The 20,208-nt window shown below is 35.4% G+C and overlaps 1 protein-coding gene across 1 annotated transcript in view; it reads left to right on the top strand.

Moving 5' to 3' along the window:
* Positions 1-70: 70 nt before the first annotated feature.
* SPATA17 (spermatogenesis associated 17) overlaps positions 71-20,208 on the top strand; it is a gene marked incomplete at both ends in the record, with an annotated part of 225,758 nt that continues 205,620 nt past the window's right edge. The window contains 3 exons of the mRNA XM_080699466.1: positions 71-138; positions 16,176-16,265; positions 17,612-17,693. Coding sequence (XP_080555592.1) covers positions 71-138; positions 16,176-16,265; positions 17,612-17,693 — 240 coding nt within the window. The remainder of the gene's footprint in view (positions 139-16,175; positions 16,266-17,611; positions 17,694-20,208) is intronic.

The raw sequence follows: 20,208 nt of genomic DNA, 5'->3' as shown, positions 1-20,208 counted from the left end.
GGCCGGTGGTGCAGCCCCGTTGCCATGGAGACCGAGAGTAACACTATAGTAAACTCTCGGCCCCGAGGCGATGGCCACCTTAGCCCGGCTGCAGGCGCGGGCGTCCTTCGTAGAGAAGCAGTACTACTTTAGGAACCGGTAAGTCCTGCACAGAGGGTTCGCAGAAAGGGTTGCTCTGTCGTTAACCACTTGTTCGCCGGCGAGGATTTACTATTTCCAAATTCCTCAGTTCGGTAAGTTGCACCCACCTCTCCCCGTAATAAGCGACGGCAAAGAGAACCAGTGGCTTAAAAGTAATCTTTACTAAAACGGGAATTGTGGAGGTTGAATTAAAGAACATGCCAGCATAGATAAAACTCTAGACTGAAGTGGGGTGTTTTGTTTTGTGTTTTCTTAAACATCACAATGCAGTTTCATGACATCTGCCCTCTCCCTGTAGAAGGCTTCCTAACTTAGTAAGCTCAGTGAGTTCACTGAATCGCCTGTTGAGAGTTGAGCCACATTTATTTCCCAAACACCGTGGAACTCAATTGTTCTCTGACTCAATTGTCTTCTTAAAGTGAAAGTATCTCTCAACCATTTTGACAACATAATTAGTACCGATTTGTTAATAAAAGTGGGCTGAGGAAGACACTAGCAGAATTTTCCACTGCCCTACGCCTAAACTTCTCACCCAGCAAGATGTTCATTTTAACAGTGGCTGGGAAGCATTGGCCCAGGAGTTTCTCCAATTTAAAAGTAAATGAGGTTGTGATAAAAAATACAGTGACATATCACACCAGTGGAAAATAAGTCGACCAAATCTTTCTGAGCAGTTCTTCATTTTAACATTTATCTCACCTATTCCTTGTTATTTCACGGATGTACCTTGAACAAAACTGATCACAGTTTTGTACTTTTGAGAGAGAATATTTTATCTCTTAAACTAGAAGCAAATACAGCATCTTTTTAAAAAATTTTTTACTATTATTTCAGTTTGCAGTGCCCTGAAATATAATAGCTACACAATAATTATTTAATGATTATGTCAATCTTTCGATCATTATTTTAAGTAAACATAAAAGAGCTAAATAGAAATGATCTATTGAGTATTCAGAAATTATCTCATTATTCAGCATTCGTTTAGAATATATGATAGGACCTGTACTTATTATTTATATATTTATATTTTATTGGTACTGGGTTGCTTTATCTTCAAGCTATCTCCCCAGCCCTATTTTTTTCTTAATTTTAAGAAAAAACAGGGTCTCACTAAATTGCTGAGGGCCTCACTAAGTTGCTGAGGCTGGTCTCAAACCTGTGATACTCTTGTCTCAGGTTCCCAAGTACTGGGATTATAGGTGCATGTCCATACACCAAGCTTCTTGCATTTATTTGTGACATAAATATATAAATGAAACAAATTCCATTCTTATCATGGTCATGGCCTAGTCTGGAATGTAGGCATCTTATTTTATTTTATTCATTTATTTATTTATTTATTTTTTTGTGGTACTAAGGATGGAACCCAGGGGCTTTCTACTCCTGGAGTTACACTCCCAGACCTATTTTATATTTTATTTGGAAACAGAGTCTCACTAAGTTGCTGCGAGCCATACTAAGTAGCTGAGGCTGTCTTCGAACCTACGCAATCCTCCTGTCTCAACCTCCCAAGCGCTGGGATTACAAGTGTGCGCCACCACACCTGGCTGGAATGTAGGCTTTTTAAATTTAAAAAAAAAAAAGCTATATGGTAAGACAGGCAGGAAAGGAAACATGTTTTTAGTACTGATTTTATAGGAGACATTACACTAATAACTTTCTCATGTATTTCTTTTGTTTTTTAATAGAATTACGAGTTAACGTATAAATTTAAATTTTAGAGCTCTAGAACAATGTTCTAGAAAAGACTGGCAAAATGCTCTACAACAATAAAGGATATTTGTCTTTACAGATTTGTGTCAACCTTTCTCTCCATCTCCTGACTTTTGCCAATAAGCACATTTCCCCAACTTGGAGATTGCTTGTAGAAATGACTAATCATGAAAGCAACAAAATTCTCAATTTTGCCTAGTTTTGTAAAAAGTAGGGTACTTTAGGGCAAAAATCATAAAACATTAATATGATTAGAAACATACGTAGTAATTTTTTTGAGAAAGCACTGTCATTTCCCATTGACTAGTTTAGTTCTTCCTAAACTTTAACAAGGATACCTTGTTCAAACCGCAAATTCTGATTCAGTATGTCTCAGTTTAGGGCCTGATAATCTGCATTTTTCAGAATTCACTTGAGGCCCCACTTTGCATAAGAATGGAGAATATAAAAAAGGAACTGTGCATTTCTTAAATGCTCAGTAGATCATTTCTAGTTAGCTATGTTTAGGTATACTTAAAAATAAAAATTTATGTCTACTTAAAAACAATGATTGAATGATCAATTAACATAATCATTCAACAATTATTGTGTAGCTATTGTATGTCAGGAATTATGGTAGACACTGGAAACTGAAATAATGTTAAGCAAAACAAAAGATGCTGTAGTTTTTTAAACACTCTTAATGACATGAGGCAAGGAAAATGAGATTCAGTTAGATTAATTTGTGCAAGGCCACACACTGGGAAGTATCAAAGTCAAGTACTCTCAGTCTAAAACCTATAATGTACACTACCACTCAAGCTAGGGCATGGTGGTACATGCCTGTAATCCCTGTACCTGGGAGGCTGAGACAAGAGGATTATAGGTTGGAGGCCAGCTTCAGCGACTTAGTGAGGCCCTTACACTTAGTGAGACCCTCTTTTCAAAATAAAATAATAAATAGGGCTGGCAGTATAGCACAGAGGTTCAATGCTCCTGTGTTTTGTTTTTGTTGTTGTTGTTGTTGTTGTTGTTGGGGTTTTTGTGGGGGTTTTTTGCCGATCTAGGGATGGAACCCAGGGACATCCCTCCTCCAAGCTACACCCCCGCCCTATTTTTTTTATTATTTTTATTTTTTTGGTGGTACTGATGTTCCTGGAAGCCCTTCTACCTCCGGGCTATACTCCCAGACCTATTTTTTATATTTTTATTTGGAAACAGGGTCTCTTAAGCCAGCGAGGCTAGCTTCGAACCTGTGCAATCCTCCTGTCTCCGCCTCCCAAGCATGGGATTACAAGCTCTCCCTAGTATGCAGAAGCTAGAGAGAAAATAGGTCATAGGAGGAACTCTAGACAAAAGAGGAGAAACTACAGATGAGCAAATAAGGAGGCCTGAGGGTGATGGGAGGGGGAAAGGGATATTCCCTAATATATATGATGTACATTAACAAACATATCAAAGTCAATCACTAAGCTAAACATGAGGAGAGAGGGGAGAGGGAATGGGATGTAATGGGGGAAGGGCTAAATGATTGATGTGTGCACGTATGCCTCTACCATCTTGTACCCTATTAAGATGCATGACTACAATGCACCAATAAAACAAAAGTTAAGAAAAAAAGAATTAGAGGTTAAGCCAAGAAATCAGAACAGGTAGATACTGTGGGGTTGGAATTCATGGATGAAATAGGTATAAACTTAAATAAAAATGTGATAAGAATTTTATAGAGATAACAATTAGGAAAAAAGGCCAGTGCAACCAATTTTAAATGATTTTTAAATTTAAAATGTAAGCATGAGTTAAATTATAGAATAGTCACTACTGAAATGTAAATGTTTTAGGAAAGCAAATGAAAGAAATATACATATTTGAAACATGAATAGAAGCCATGTTTGATAAGATTATTGATATGGGAGATAGACGTACCAGAGGTCTTATTACCTGAATTATAGTTAATTCAGAATTTAGAGTGTTAATGGAAGATAGATTAGTAATAAAGAAATACTAGATGAAAACTTTCCTAAATTAAATAAAGAGTATAGCTTTTAATGTAAAGGGCTCTTTTAATCCTATGTAGGGTTTCTGAAAAAGAGATAATTTTAGATATTATCTGGTAAAATTCCAAGAAAGTAGGAAAACCAATACCACACACTTCTAATCTCAACAGAAGAGAAAAACGTTATTTTTAGGCAATAATACAACAGTACAACAGTCAATGTAGAATTTGATGTCAGAGGAAGAATAAAACAGATAAGGTTAGCTAAACAATAACCTTGTTTTTTTTGCCTGAAAACAATTTCTTAACAAAATCCAAACTCTACATAGCATAAAATGTGTAATGTTTGCATCTATACATAAAATTAGTAGTCACACAGAAACATAGGAGACTGTAACCTAAAACCAAAAGGAAAAAAAAATTCATAGAAATAAGCCCAGAAATACAAAGTAAGGGAATTTTTATCAGCCAAAATTTTTAAGAAAGAATACTACGGTGCTACATGCATATCATATATATATATATATTTCACAATAGTCAAGTTATGGAAACAACCAAGGTTTCTGTCCACAGATGAATCACAATGGAAATGTGGGATATGCACACAATTAATTTTACTCAGCCATAAAGAAGAACTAAATTATGTAATTTGCAGAAAAATAAATGGAATTAGAAAATATTATGCTGAGATCAGTCAGGCTCAGAAAGTCAGGAGTTTTTTTCTTCTAATATGTGGAACCTAGAGAGAAAAGAAGAAGAAAAAGAAACTATAGATAAATCAAGAGAGAGCCCAGAATAGTAAAACGGGTTTGGGGGAGGGAGATGGAGAGGAGAAAAAAGAGGCTTGATGAAGGAAACAGTTCAAATGTTATGTCTCATATGTTAAGGTGTTATTATCAATCTCACTAAAATGTACAGGAAGATGGGGGTGACAGGGTGGGATCCAGAAGGAAACAGACCAACTACTGTATGCATATGTGTTTATATCATATTGAGCTTCATTATGATACATAATTGCGATATAACAATAAAAGTAAAGAAAAACAAAAATAAATTATGCTGGATAACCTAAAGGGAAAATATGGATATGAGCTAAATGGAATATAGAAAGAATCAAATAAAGCTTTTGGAGATAAAAACCATTTTGAAAAATTCACTTGATACAAACATCTATATAAAGTTATTAAAAACAATCTTAAACTTATAGAAAAATTACAAGTATAGTACAGAAGAAGTCTCCTTTTCTGAATCATATGAATAAGTTGCAACCTGATTGCACATTTTCCCACAAATTCTTTACATACAAGGATATTTTCTATAAAACCCACAATTCAGCCACCAAAATCAAGAAATTCACAGTGGCATCTTTCTGCCATATTTCAGAGTCCATTCAAGCTTCACCAATTGCCCGAACAATACTTTTTATAGCAACAGGATCCTGTTTCTCTTGTCTCTTCAGTCATCTTGAATGTTAAGCATTTTCTCAGTTTTTATTTTCATGATCTTGATACTTTTGAAGATTAAAAATGTTATTTTGTAGAATTTTTCTCAATTTAGATTTGTCTAATTTTTCCTCTTAATTAGATTCAGATTATGTATTTTGGCTGTAATATCAACAGAAGCGATGCTGTGATATTCTCATTGTATCCTTCCAGATATTGCACGATTTTGATTTCTTCTATTACTGATAGTAGTAAATTCAATCATGACCACTAGGCTTTTCTACTAGAATATTTTTTCCTTTGAAATTAGTATATACATATACATGCGTACATACATGCATACATACATATTTGAACGCAGGGACATTCTACCTCTGAGCTTCACCCCCAGGCCAAGTTTTTATTCTTTATTTTGAAACAAGGTTTCACTAAGTTGTGGGGGTCTTAAAAGTTGCTAAAGCTAGCTGTGAGCTCATGATCCTCCTGTCTCAGCCTCCCAAGTACTGAAATTAAAAGGGTGTGCCACCATGCCCAGCTTATAATGACTATTTCAAAGCAGGTGCTTTGGACACTCAGTATGGGTCGGGGGATAAAAGAGGAAGCGGGGATGGGAGGGCACCAGGTACTGTGTAGAATATATGTCTTTGTCAACATGACCCACATTATGATGTGCGACTATAGTGCACCAATAAAAATAAAATAAATAAAGTCCAATGTATATAAAACATAAAAAATAAAAGCAGGTACTTTGAACAACTTAGACTGGTAGCAACTTAGTGAGGCCTTGTTTCCAAATAAATAAAGTAAAATAGGGTTGGGGTGTAGCTTAAAGGTAGACTGCCATGAGATTTGATCCCCAGAACCATTCACCAAAAAATCATGTACTTAGAAACTAAGTATATTTTATATTCTTCATCCAACTTTATATCAATGTGGACTCATGGCTTCCTATTCTGTTCAAAGAGTTCACATCCAATATACTTATTTATTTTCTTGTGTATGGAGGAGGGGTACTGGGGATTGAACCCAGGGGTGTTCATTCTCTAAGCCACACCCCCAGGCTTATTTTATATTTTATTTTGAAACAGTATTTCACTAGTTTGTTAAGGCTGTCTTCAATCTGTGATCCTCCTGTCTCAGCCTCCCAAGTACTGAGATTACAGGAATTATCCCAACTATCCTTACTTATTTTCATGCTATATTGTACCAGATTTGCCAGCAAGAGCCACTTTAGGCTTTCTTCTGTGTTCTGATCATTGTAACACTTTTTTTCTTTCTGACATACAGACAAAAGTATTGTAGACTCATCTTGTATTTTTTCTGATCCAGTCCTGGAACCATCCATTCTTCCAAGTATTCCTAGCTTTTTTTAGTGAGTATACATTGTTGTTGGGTGTTGCTGCTCTAAGAACTCAGTGGACATAGCTAGCTGTATGTATATGTATGTATGTATATATACATTCATATATATTTTACCTCTATCCTTATTTCTATATCAATCAACATATTAATTCCATGAGTTTGCATTGACAACTCCATTTTAAGCAGCACCACAGATTCATTTTCATTTTTCTTCCTTTTTATTTATTTTCCTTTGGAGACAGGTCTTACTCTGTTGCTCAAGCTCATCTTGAACCCCTATACTCAAACAATCCTTCTGTCTGTCTCAGACTCTAAAGTAGCTGAGACTACAGGCATGTATTAATAAATCTTGCTTACCTTTCCTTTTCTGACAATGAGAAACCTGGCTCCCCCTGTCTTTAATATATTTACTTGTTTAATCGGTCCTTCTATAGGTAGCCAAATTCATATCACCACAATTGTCCCTCTCCTACATGGATAGCCTTCTCATACAGTGTAGCCTCTGGCCTCTTTCCCATGAGGAACCATAATTCCCCCACCACCCCACACACAGATTTGGATGCCCTTCTAATCACTTTTGAACTCTGATTTCCTTTGCTGGCTGCTCTCACGTGTAGACCTTCGGCTCATCTTTCTGTGACACCCCAGAGGCTCTCCATGGAACACTCTCCACTAAACTCAAACTGTGGCATCCTACCCCAAGCACCCCAACATATAGCTGTTTACCTTTCCCCGTTCAGAATCTGATGCCCCATGGGACGTCTCCCTCTACGTACTCTCCAGGAAGGATCCCTGCCAACAGGTTTGGGACTTATTTTGTGTGTGTGCATTACTGAAGATGGAACCCAGGGCCATTCTACCTCTGAGCTATACCCCCAGCCCTATTTTTTTATTCTTTATTTTGAAGCACTTACGGTGTTAAGATGTCTTACCTCTGTCTTAAGTTGCAGAGGGCCTCACCAAGTAGCTGAGACTGACTGTGAACTGCGATCCTCCTGTCTCAGCCTCCCAAGTACTGGGATTACAAGAGTGTGCCTCCACACCTGGCATAGCACTTATTCAGGAAATAAAGTGAAGTAAAAGAAAAAGGAATAAAAGTAAATAAAAAAGCTTATATGAATTAATGTAAATCTGTGTGACAAAACTATGGACATTTCTATGTTTCAGTCTAATACTATTACTAATAATATTAGTAATCCATTATTCATTGAGCTGTGAAATAATAATGAAGAAGACTATTCATAAAAAACAAAAAATTATGTTCTAATTATATAGTCCTATTTCTCAACATCAACATTCTTTCATTAGGTATATGGGTCATAAACAAAACACAAAGTATGTATTGAGTCTCTAAGGAGTTTAAAATCCTTAAGACTAAATAGTGAAATTATATGCAAAATAATCATTTTCCACATCAACATATCTGATTGCATAAAATAGCTAATATTGCAATTTTATTCTTATTGTCTAAGATAGTTACACATTTCTGACAGTAAAAGAGTACAGTGTTTTTAATATAGTATTTATTCATAGCTAAAACGCTGAGGTCAGACTAAGCATAATCTGTTGATATGTAAAAACATTCTTTTGCATATTACTGAAAAGAAAGTTAGCGGCACGTTATATTTTCATTTCTATTTATTGTTCATTTCTGGCCACTAATGATATTCACGAATATAGTGTTATCCAGGGTTATAGTACTTATTTCTAGTTGATGATGAAGTGGCTGGAAACTTCTGAGTTTTTTCTTGATGTTTTATTACATTGCTGGTAATACTTTTGGTCCTTCATCATTATTAATTCATTTAGTATTCATTGTGATAATACTGATCATAATAAATTTATTTCAAATTCATGTAGATGTCATATTTTATTCACTGCTATAGGATTTTCATTATAATTTGGAACTAATTAATATACCATTAAAATAAAGTGTTACCCGCATTTTTCATTTTAAACATAAAATGTCTAGCAGTTCATGACATATTGTATGAGTACTCAGCATCCCAGTGGTAACACAGATATCTGTAAATTCCATTTTTAAGCTGTTAAAAAAGAAAAACAGTACAATGTATATAGAAGTAAAATTTTAGCACTTAAGTTACAACTTTTAACAGTAAGTAAACTATTAGTTAATTTTTAGTTTCCTTTCTTTGTGATAATGACAATGTTCTTATTAATATAGCATGTGCTTGTATTGTATACATTATAGTTAATATTCTAAAAATAGGTCATTTAATTTTTCACTTGACTGGTGTTTCAGTCAACATTTTCACTACTGTAATCTGAAAACACCTGACCACTAAAATGTAGTGGAAGGAAGATTCATTGCTCATAGTTCTGGAGATTTCAGGGATTCAGTCCATGTTAGACTAGGTTACACTGGCAGAGCTCAGAGTACAGCAGTAGGGAGCAAAGAAAGAGAGTATGTGCTCTGGTCTCACATCACAGAGGCCAGAAGCAAGAAAATGAGCAAATAAGGGGATTCTAAGATACAAGCACAGTCTCAAGGCCACACCCCCAGTGACCTATCTCCAGCCACACCCCACCTGCCTATGTTACCACACAATAAACCCATCACAATGGATTTTTTAACTGATGAGATCACAACCCTCATTATAGCATCTCTGAAAGTCAATGCATGAGCTCCTTCAAGGGACATGCTATTTCTAAACCATAGCAACAGCCAGGCATGGTGGTACACTCTTGTAATCCCAGCATTTGGGAGGCTGAGAAAGGAGGATCACGGTTTACAGATAGCCTTAGCTAGTTAGTAAGGCCCTTTGCAACTCAGTGAGACCCTATTTCAAAATGAAGAATAAAAATTAGGGCTGGGAGTGTAGCTCGAAGGTAGAATTTCCCTAGGTTCCACCTCCAGTACTGCAATAAACAAACAAATAAATAAACGATAGCAACTGGGTAGTAATCAGGAGAAATTTTAAAACAAACTTAAAAGAGTAAATTTTATTGCTTATATTCTGAATTTCAGATAACCAAAGAAGAGTTCAACCCAATACATTAATAGATAATACAGTAACTGATTCATTAGTTTAAAATAACTTAGCATAGCTATGAAACATATTGAGAGTTCTCTTCATTTGCAAAGCATCCAGTTGTTTACTGTTGATGGGAAAGGAGAAGCAGTAATTTAAGTAATATTGTATTAAAAAGATGGAAAATACTGTCCTTTTTAATGTTCATGTGGTAAAAAGTTTAAATAGGTTAAATAATCATAAGAAACAATTTTATCACATTATCATTTTATTTCATGTATTTCACATTAGCCCGAATAGACATTACTGTAATTGTATATTCTAGATAGTAGTTCTCTATCAAAGAAGTATCTGGCAAAGAATTTTACTCAGCCATAATAAAGAACAAAATTATGTCATTTGCAGAAAAATGAACAGAACTTAAGAATATTATGCTAAATCAGATTAGCCAATCTCCAAAAGCAAATAATTAAGTTTTCTCTCATATGTGGAAGCTAGAAAGAAAGTGGGGGAAAAAAAGAGACCTCTGATAGAGGAGCAGATACTCCAGTGGAGAGCCTCACTAAGTAGCTGAGGCTGGCTGCAAACCTGTGATCCTCCTGCCTCAGCTCCCAAGTACTGGGACTACAAGCATGTGCCACCATGCCTGTCTGGAGGAGGTTTAAGGGAGGGAGGAAGGGGGATAGAGACATAATGAAGATAACAGTTTAAATAATGCCACGTATGTATATAAAATTATCAATACCAATCTCATTGATATGTATGGGGAAAGGAAGGATTCAGGGGCAAACACACCAAGTATTGTATGAAAGTATGTTCCTATTACTCTGTGATGCAATAATTATAGTATGAAGTATAATTATACTGCACCAATAGAAGTATATAAAACTGCTATATTCTTCACACTCTTCTGTGTTGCCTGTTCTGCTGATCATTGTATTCCTGTATCTTTGACATGTTTGTCATAAATGGCATCTTTGTATGTTCCTCATCTCATCTTGCCCACATTGTCTAGCATAAGATTTTAAGAGAAAAATGACTTTTTTCTAACTCTACAATATCTTTAACAATGAACTTGTTTTTCATGATTCTTTCATAGCATTTGGCCCTTATAAATCATGGCCCCTCTCCCTTTCCCTCTCCCTCTCTGTTTTTTCTACAGTACTGGGGATTGAACAGAGGCTTTTTCCACATCTGAGCTATACCCCCAGCCCTTTTCATATTTTATTTTGAAACAGGGTCTCACTAGGTTTCTGAGGGCTATGCTTTGTTGCTGAGACTGGTCTCAAACCTGCAATCCTCCTGTCTCAGCCTCCCAGTACTGGGATTGCAGGCATTTGCCACTACACTCTTGCTGCCTTTTCATAAACTTTTATGAAACTGTACTATATTTTTGTATCTTGTAACTGAACTTTCCTGTTTTTTTCTTCTATAATATCTTTCACTGTAAAACCAGGCATGGTGGTACACGCTTATAATCCCAGTACTTAGGAGACTGAGACAAGAGGATCACGTTTCGAAGCCAGCCTCAATTATTTAGTGAGGTCCTCCTCAATTCAGTGAGACCATTTCAAAATAAGGAATAAAAAAATAAGGCTGGGGGTATAGCTCGGAGTTTGAATGCCCCGGGGTTCCATCCCCAGACCCACAAAAAAATTATCTTTCACTATAAGTACTTAAAAACGAGAGATTATTAAATCTTGGAGGTATGTGGTTCCAGTGTCATAATGATATTCAAGGACTTTAACATCTTTTAATATTATGTACAAAATTCTAAAAACCAGGGTGTTCTGCCCTGGCTAAGTATCACTGAGGATGTTGTCTTCTCCCGTAACATTGGGAACTGTCTGAAGGCAAAAGAGAACCTAGCCTATTCAGGGAACTATTGGAATAGACTAAAACTCTAGTAAATGTTGAAAAAAGACATTGGCAGGAAGGTAGTTATGTCTTTGTACGTCATTTAAAAGACTTGGGATGTCTTCTGAGGGTTTTAATAAAAAATGACATGGTTAGATTCTATGTTTTTAAAAGTGTACTCAAGCAGTATATTAGAGGATGGATTAGAGTGAAGAAGGCCACTTGTCTAGGAAACAAAACTTTTGAAAGTAAGTAGTTTTGGGGGAGATGAGGGCTGACCTAATAAAGGAACCAATTGCTTCACGGTTTCTGACGTGAGCAGTTGGGTGAATAATATTGCCATTTATAAGAAAATGGAGGAAGGACAAAAGCTCTTCTGAAAATAGGGAGGATCATGTGTGGAGGAGGAATAAAATGGGTAACTTTGGATATGTTGAATTTGGGGAACCTGACAAATATCCCAGCACAACTGTTTTAGATATGCAGATCAGGAGAGCTGCCCAGTTTATGAGAACCTACTCAAATGCTGCTTTTGATTCCCCTCCTCTCCTGCTCTTTCCTAAAAACAATCTCTTATACTTCAATTCTCTAGATATTTACTTCTTATATAGCAGTTCACCTTCCACATGCTTTCATTTACTGTTGCTATTGTGTTTTTTTCTCTATTCGTTTGTTGGCTTACACCTGAAAGTAGAGAATATGTCACATATATGTATTTGTGTTTGGTTTTGAGCAAAATACTCACTTGCATATAGTGTTTAATTAATTAATAAGATACTGACAAACTAGTCCTTTCTCTGTTCCACAGAGATGTTCATCATTATAATTACTATATCTTATTGAATCTTATTTAATAGTTTTTCTTTAGTTTTTATGATATATCAACAGATATGCCTATGGTATATTATTATTATTGAAATTCTAAAGAAGAAATTGAGTTTTAGATTAAAACACTTTTTCAAATTTATCCGTCTAGTAAATGTCACAGTTTGAACCAAGGCATTTCTGCAAAGTTAATGTGTTGTCCTAGTTAACATGTTATCTAGGTGAGGCCTCGGTTCATATTATATTACTTGCTTTTTTTATTATAAAAGCATTACATGGCTACTATATAATAATTTAATCAATTCAGAAGTTAATAAACTAAATTTCATCTTTTAGATTGCATTCTCTAATGATAATCACTTTAAATAACCTCTTCTGTATAGAACCAGACTTTTTATTTGTACATATTTACATATATACACAAAATTGCTTTTTATAAATGAGAACACAATATCACAACCTATTTTTCTTTTTTATTTCTGTTTTCATTGAAAGAGCATTCACACCAGCAGAGTTTCAAGTTTGTAGAAATTTTACTGTTTAAAAAAATACTGTATGTTCGTTGGGAGCAAATGATAAGATGAATAATAGCTGTCACTATATTTACTTCGATGTTTTTTATATACTATTATTGGTGCATTGCAATTAGACCTCAGTGAGGTTCATGTGATGCAAACACACTTGTACACAGCACTTGGTATGAATCCCTCTGTATCCTCCCATTTCCCTGCTCCCTGTAACATGTGAGCTTGGTAGTAATACCTTCATATATGGATATCACATTATTGAATTATTTTCTTCATCAGGCTTCTTTTTTAACTCCTCCCCTCCATTCCTCAAACCCCTTCCACCACTGTACTGGATGCACTCTCACTCTTCATTTATCTGAGGTCCCCTTTGTTTCCTATTTTCTCTCTAGCTTCCACATAAGAGAGAAAACATAAGACCCTTAGCTCTAAGACTGGCTGATCTCAGCCTAATATCTCTAATTCCACTCATTTTCCTCCAAATGACATAATTTTGTTCTTTATTGTTGAGTAAAATCCCATTGTCTGTATACACCAGGTTTTTGTTGTGAATCATCTGTTGGGGGAGACCTAGGTTAGTCCCATAATTTGGCCATTTTGAATTTTGCTGCTTTAAACATGGACATGCATATATCACTATAGCATTCCAACTTGAATTCTTTTGGACAGATACCGAGAAATGGTGTGGCTGGGTCATACGGTCTAGGTACCTCTTGCTCTTGCTTATCTAGTAGTATAGGCCATTCACTTGTTTCTCCAGCTATTTGCTATTGGCAAATTAATTGCTAATCCTACTTTCTTCCTCTCAGCCAACCATATAATATTGTTCTTATTATTTGAAATGTTTATCTCCATTCTGTTTCTAAATATGCACTAAATTATTATGTCTAACATAGTCATTATGTCTAACATAGTCATTATGTCTAACATAATGAATTGTATATATTTAATATAATAAGAACATTTAAATCCTTTAGCATAATGAAAACCAAAGATAGTCTTTCCAAGAAAAAACAATTATGAGGATATTTTTTTAAAATTAATAAATGAGCCGGGCGTGGTGGCGCACACTTGTAATCCCCACGCTTGGGAGGCTGAAACAGGTGGATCGCACAGGTTCGAAACCAGCCTCAGCTACTTAGTGAGGCTTTCAGCAACTTAGTGAGACCCTGTTTCCAAATAAAATATAAAAAAAGGTCTGGGAGTATACCCCAGAGGTAGAAAGCCTCTGGGTTCCACCCCCAGTACCACAAAAAAAAATTAATAAATGAGCCAGGCATGGTGGCACACGCTTGTAATTCCAGCATTTGGGAGGCTGAGACAGCAGGATCACGGTTCTTGAATAGCCTTAGTTACTTAGTGAGGCCCTTTGCAACTCAGTGATACCTGGTTTCAAAATGAAGAATAAAAATTAGGGCTAGAGGTAGAGCTCAGAGGTAGAATGTCCTTTGGTTCCATCCCCAGTACTGCAAAAAAAAAAAAAAAAAAAACACCACTAATAAATGACTAGCCATTCTTTAATCATTCAGCAAACATAAATTGCTAAATATATGTCAACCTGTATTCTAGGACATAATCACATTGTGGTCTACTGTAGGTGGCCTAAGTAATATTGTTTCATTAATCAGAATGGGAGGGAATAATAGTGATGACATAAAATTAAGATGATCTGTTTGATGCCATTCCGCTTGTTAATTCTTGCTTTCATTTCCTGTGCTTTGGAGGTCTTGTTGAGAAAGTTACTGCCTGTGAGTACTGAGCCTCCTCTAATATAACTTCACAGTATCAGGTCTAATTTCTAAGTCTTTGATATATCTCGAGGTGATTCCTGTGCACAGTGAGAGGTAAGGATTTAGTTCTATCTTTCTACAAATGGATAGTCAGTTCTCCCATCACCATTTGTTGAAAAGGCTAGTTCAGCCACTATGGAGATCAGTGTGGAGATTCCTTAGAAAACTGGGAATGGATCCACCATATGATCCAGCTATACCAGTCCTGGGTATCTTTCCAAGGGGGTTCAAATCAGAGAACTACAGTAACATATACATATTCATGTTCATAGCAGCACAATTCGTAATAGCCAAAATATGGAACCAACCTAGGTCTTTATCAACAGATGAATGGATTGCAAAATTATGGGAAATATAAACATGGAATTCTGTTCAGCTATGAAGAAGAACAAAATTATGTCATTAGCAAGAAGATGGAAAAACCTGGAGAACATTATGTTAAATGAGATCAGCCAAGCACAGAAAGAGAAGGGACATAAGTTTTCTCTAATATGCCCAAACTAGGGAATATTAGGAATACCAGAGGGACTCCAGATAATGGAGGGGAAACCTCAGCAAAGCTAGAATGGAAGCATAGGAGAGGAAGAAGGCTGAGGTTGAGTAATGGAGGAGCTATATTCAAATAGATGTAAAAGTATGAATGTAGTATGGTCAACCTGGACACTCATTGTTGAGAGGGGGGAAGAGGAAGTAGTGGCGGGGAGAGAGGGCACCAAGCACAGTCTGAAAATATGCCATTTTTAATATGGTCCACATAAAATAAAAATTTAAAAATTTAAAAGATGATCTGTTTGAATAAACTTCTTCCTATAAATCAGCAAAATCTAAGAATTGAATCTCTTATCTCCTTATAAGCCGCAGGGCCCGGTCCCTTTCTTTCTTTAACATAAGAGGGTTTTGGGGAAATTCTAGTTAGACTAGGCATTCTATTTTGTGTGTGTGTGGTACTGGGAGTGTAACCCAGGGGCTTCTACCTCCGGGCTATACTCCCAGACCTATCTTATATTTTATTTGGAAACAGGGTTTCACTAAGTTGTTGAGGGCCTCACTAAGTAGCTGAGGCTGGCTTTGAACCTGCGTGATCCTCCTGTCTCAGACTTCCAAGCACTGGGATTACAAGCTTGCGCCACCACGCCCGGCTTAGAATAAACATTCTTGACTGATTCATTCACTTAAGGCAGTTCACTTAACTGACAAATTAAATATGCAAGCATTTTAGTCTGGCATGATACATCTATAGTGACACTTAAAATACTAAATTCAAATTATTATGTATTTTATTTCCTAATAGAATTACTGGTAAATTAATTAATTTCAAAATAGGTAATTATAAAATTAAGAAGTAGAGCTGTTGAAAGCCTATGGCTTCTCAAAGAAAGGTCAATTTTTAAATCACAGCTTATAGTTTTTTTAGTTAATACTTAATTTTATTTAAAATGACATTAGAATTATAATTATCATTTTAGAAGAAATTATGAATTAGGGTTAACAGGTTGACTTGCTTTAGAATTATTTAGTAACTAATGAATGTTTTTAAAACATGTCTTTAGTGTTGTAGATGCATTTAGAAAAAAGGAGAATGATGCAGCAGTTAAGATCCAGAGCTGGTTTCGAGGATGTCAAATTCGGGCATATATCAGGTATATTGATTTTGTCATGGAAGATTCAGGTGTATTATTAAAATATATTTCTGAGAAAATGTAATTCATTTATGTACTGCTTCAAATAATCTTTTATTGTACTTATAATGAAGTTATTCAATTATATTCTTTCAAAAGAAATATTTAGTATTTCTGACCTCTTCTTAACAAAAATCTATATTATATTGGCCTTATCTCTGGTTTAACAGTTCTTAACATTATAAAAAAAAAACACCAGATCATATTCTTTCCCCTAAATTCCATAGGAAGTGACAAGTAACTGAGTTTTTATTTGTAGCAATGGAGCCACTGACAGGTAAGAAGCAGGGGAAGAGAAGCTATTTTAATCCTCTCTGGCATGTTGGTAGACCACATCGAAGCCAGAAAGATGTCATGTGCCTTATGCAAAGAGACCGAGAATTAGCCCCCTCTCAATTCTTCCCACGTTTTCTTCAGTGCCCAAACAATTCTTCAGTCTCCCTTTAGTTCTGAAAAAATTATTTCCTGGAATAGAGGGAGGAAAAATATGCCTAACCTATAATTACTAAGAGAGCAGCCTGGGGATTACACTTTATACCTTCTTATACAACCTAGTGGAAGCCAGGCATGCAAATTTGATGTAAAGATGAGACTTCTTTTTGAGCCACTCTTCAGCCTAGAAACATGGCAGCCAAGAGTATTTTTTAACTTAGCAGACTGACATTATGTTGGCTTACAGAGACTGAGAAATATAAGGAAATAATGAAGAGGGGAACTGTTGTTAAGCTCAAGAATTATTTCTAATTATCTATCATGATCTGCATCAGTAACGCCTGGCACTATGATTTGTTTTGCAGTCCTAGCATTCAAACATATTTTAAAGAATAAGAAATTAAAAAGATGAAATTAAAAATTAATTAATCTAGCCTACCCCAAAATAATAATTATCTTTTTTTATTTTTGAAGTGATTAATTTTAACCCAGAATGTTAACTTTCTACATTTATTTATTTATTTATTTATTTATTTATTTATTTATTTATTTATTTTTGGTGGTAATGGGGTCCTGGAAGCCCTTCTACATCCAGGCTACACTCCCAGACCTATTTTTATATTTTTATTTGGAAACAGGGTCTCTTAAGCCAGAGAGGCTGGCTTCGAACCTGCGCGATCCTCCTGTCTCCGCCTCCCAAGTGCGGGGATTACAAGCGTGCGCCACCACACCCGGCAACTTTCTACTTTTGATAAGTATACATAAACTTGGCTTTGAATTTGATCTCTTTAATTGTAGGAAAGTATGTCTATTCTAAGTTTCAGAGACATCCTTGTTGCAATAAAAGCATACTAATAACCTTTCCCCCCTCCCAGGCATTTACACAGAGTAGCAGTTATAATTCAAAAATGGTGGAGAGGTTTCTTAGGAAGAAAACACTATCAACTTATTGTGCAGGTAAGTATATTTATACTAGCATATGAATTATACAACATCTTGTTACTTCAATTATATTGACAGACCAAATTTTTTTCCCTTCATTTCTTTTTTATTTCCAATCTTGTCACTTGTTTTTATTTCTTATTATTTTTTCACTGCAATTCTTAAAAAGTAATTTTAAATTTTTGCAGTAAAATTTGGGTTTAGAGAAAAGATGGAAAAATAGTACCAAGGACTTTTATATATTCATGAGTCAGAATTCCTCACTCACTGGAAAAAGTTTGCTTTATTATTTTTACTTTTGAATATACATTTATTTTTATTTTTATTTTTAAAGAACATTATTTTTAAGCTGGGTGTAGTGGTGCATGCTTATAATCCTAGTACTGAGACAAAGAGGTTCGCAGGTTTGAAGACAGCCTCAGCAAGTAGAGAGGCTCTCATCAACCTAGCAAGACTTTATTTCCAAATAAGAAATAAAAATTGGTCTGGGGGTGTAGCTCAGAGGTAGAATGCTTCTAGATTCAATTCTCAGTACCACACCAAAAAAAACATTATTTTTTAAAATTTGTTTTATTATCTTTATTGTTTTTACATATATATATATATGTATATATATATATCTGTATATATACAGAATTTTCTCTCTGTATACATATTATTTTGATTCATTTGCAAGAAAGTTATAGAATCAATACACTTTTATTTCTAAATTTGTCAGTGAATTTTTTTTTTTTTTTTTTTTTTTTTTTTTTGGTGGTACTGGGGTTCCTGGAAACCTTTCTACCTCCGGGTTGCACTCCCAGACCTATTTTACATTTTTATTTGGAAACAGGGTCTCTTAAGCCAGCCAGCAAGGCTGGCTTAGAACCAGCATGAACCTCCTGTCTCTGCGTCCCAAGCACAGGGATTACAAGCGTGCACCACCACGCCTGGCCAATCAGTGAATATTTTTACATAGCCGTATTATAATTATCAGAATCAGGAAATTAATATCTGTACAACACTTTCTAATGTGTGGACTCTGTTTCTATTTTATTGATGTTCCAGTAATGTTACAAATTGTAATTTCACTTTGCACTTAATTGCCATGTTTCTATAGTCACTTTTAATCAAGAACAGTTCATTCCTTAGTTTGTCTTTGCTTTTAATAATATTTGCCAGCACTTTGCTATAAAAGCTTTTCCTTCTTTATTTAGTTATTTACTTATTTACATTAAAATATACACTCATGAATTCCTGTTATAGTCAGTGGGTTATAATCAATCACCATCACTAATTGGTTTGGTTTAAATGTATTGTTTATATTTGTTTTCTCCCAGTAATGTTTTGCCAAGTAGAATGTACAGATGGTATCTTCTTTCATTTTATGAATGAAGAAATGGGAGAGCCCTGTGACTAAATGATATACCTTACGAGGTATGAAAACTCCTGATCCATATAAATCTATATGGATATACATACTAACTACTAAATGTCTTCTCTGAATGTCCTTCAGGTGCTCCAGATCTGCCTCTGTGTGCCCAGTCAGTTACAGTCTTGTTCTAAATTATTAACCCCCAGCCCTTCCTCAAAAATGGATCTTCATGCCAGGCATGGTGGCGCACGCTTGTAATCACAGCATTTGGGAGGCAGAGACAGGAGGATCTCATTTGCAGACAGCCTCAGCTATTTAGTAAGGCCCTTTGCAACTCAGTGAACCCTGTTTCAAAATAAAGAATAAAAAAATAGGGCTGGGGATGTAGCTCAGAGGGAAAATGACCCTGGATTCCATCCCTAGTACTGCAAAAATAAATAAATTAATTAATTAATTAATTAAAAAAATGTATTTTCTTCTTGATTTTCTTTCTAATGATTTTCTTCTTGGCCATCTGTTGTGAGCTAATGGGAGCTATGCTAAACCCAAGTTGAAGTTGTAAGAGGCTTCCTTACTCTTCCCGTCTTGCACAAGAATGGCATCATTTATGTCTGGGCTGCTTCTTCAGCCTTGGGGCTGAGATGAAGAGACATGTGTAACTTAGCTATGGAGAACTTCAGCTCACATTTCATGAGAGTGAGGTGTAAACCTTTTTGTTGTTGTTTTGTTTTGTACCTACTGAGATAGTTGCATTTCTATCTCAGCAAAGCTGTTGGTAGTTACAATGATAAAAGCAAAGATGTTTGTAAGAAACATTCTGAATGGGGATACTCAAGAATGATGCTTACAAAAAGATGCTTTGAGCTTTTGAGCTTGTGGTGAGGTTAGGACACCTCCATGTGGTGATAATCTTGTAAGACATTGATGCTGTCTCAGCAGTGTCTGGTACATCATAATTAGTACTCAACAAATGTTTATTAAACTGAACTACTAAATGGGAACTTAGATTTAGAGTCAGAGCTGAAGATAAAAGTTTTACATTATCTTTATATAACAGAATTTTTTTTCCTAATGAAAAATGAATCTGAAGAGTCAAGCAGAGGGCCAAGAACTGAGGCTTGTGTAATGCATTTGGTAGAATTAGGAAGACGTTAGGGGGTTAAAAATAGAGAACAA

Source organism: Muscardinus avellanarius (genome assembly GCF_963383645.1).
Source record: "Muscardinus avellanarius genome assembly, chromosome: 7".
NCBI classification, from domain to species: domain Eukaryota; kingdom Metazoa; phylum Chordata; class Mammalia; order Rodentia; family Gliridae; genus Muscardinus; species Muscardinus avellanarius.
Note: the sequence above shows the minus strand (reverse complement) of the source record. Positions and strands in the feature narration are given on the sequence as shown.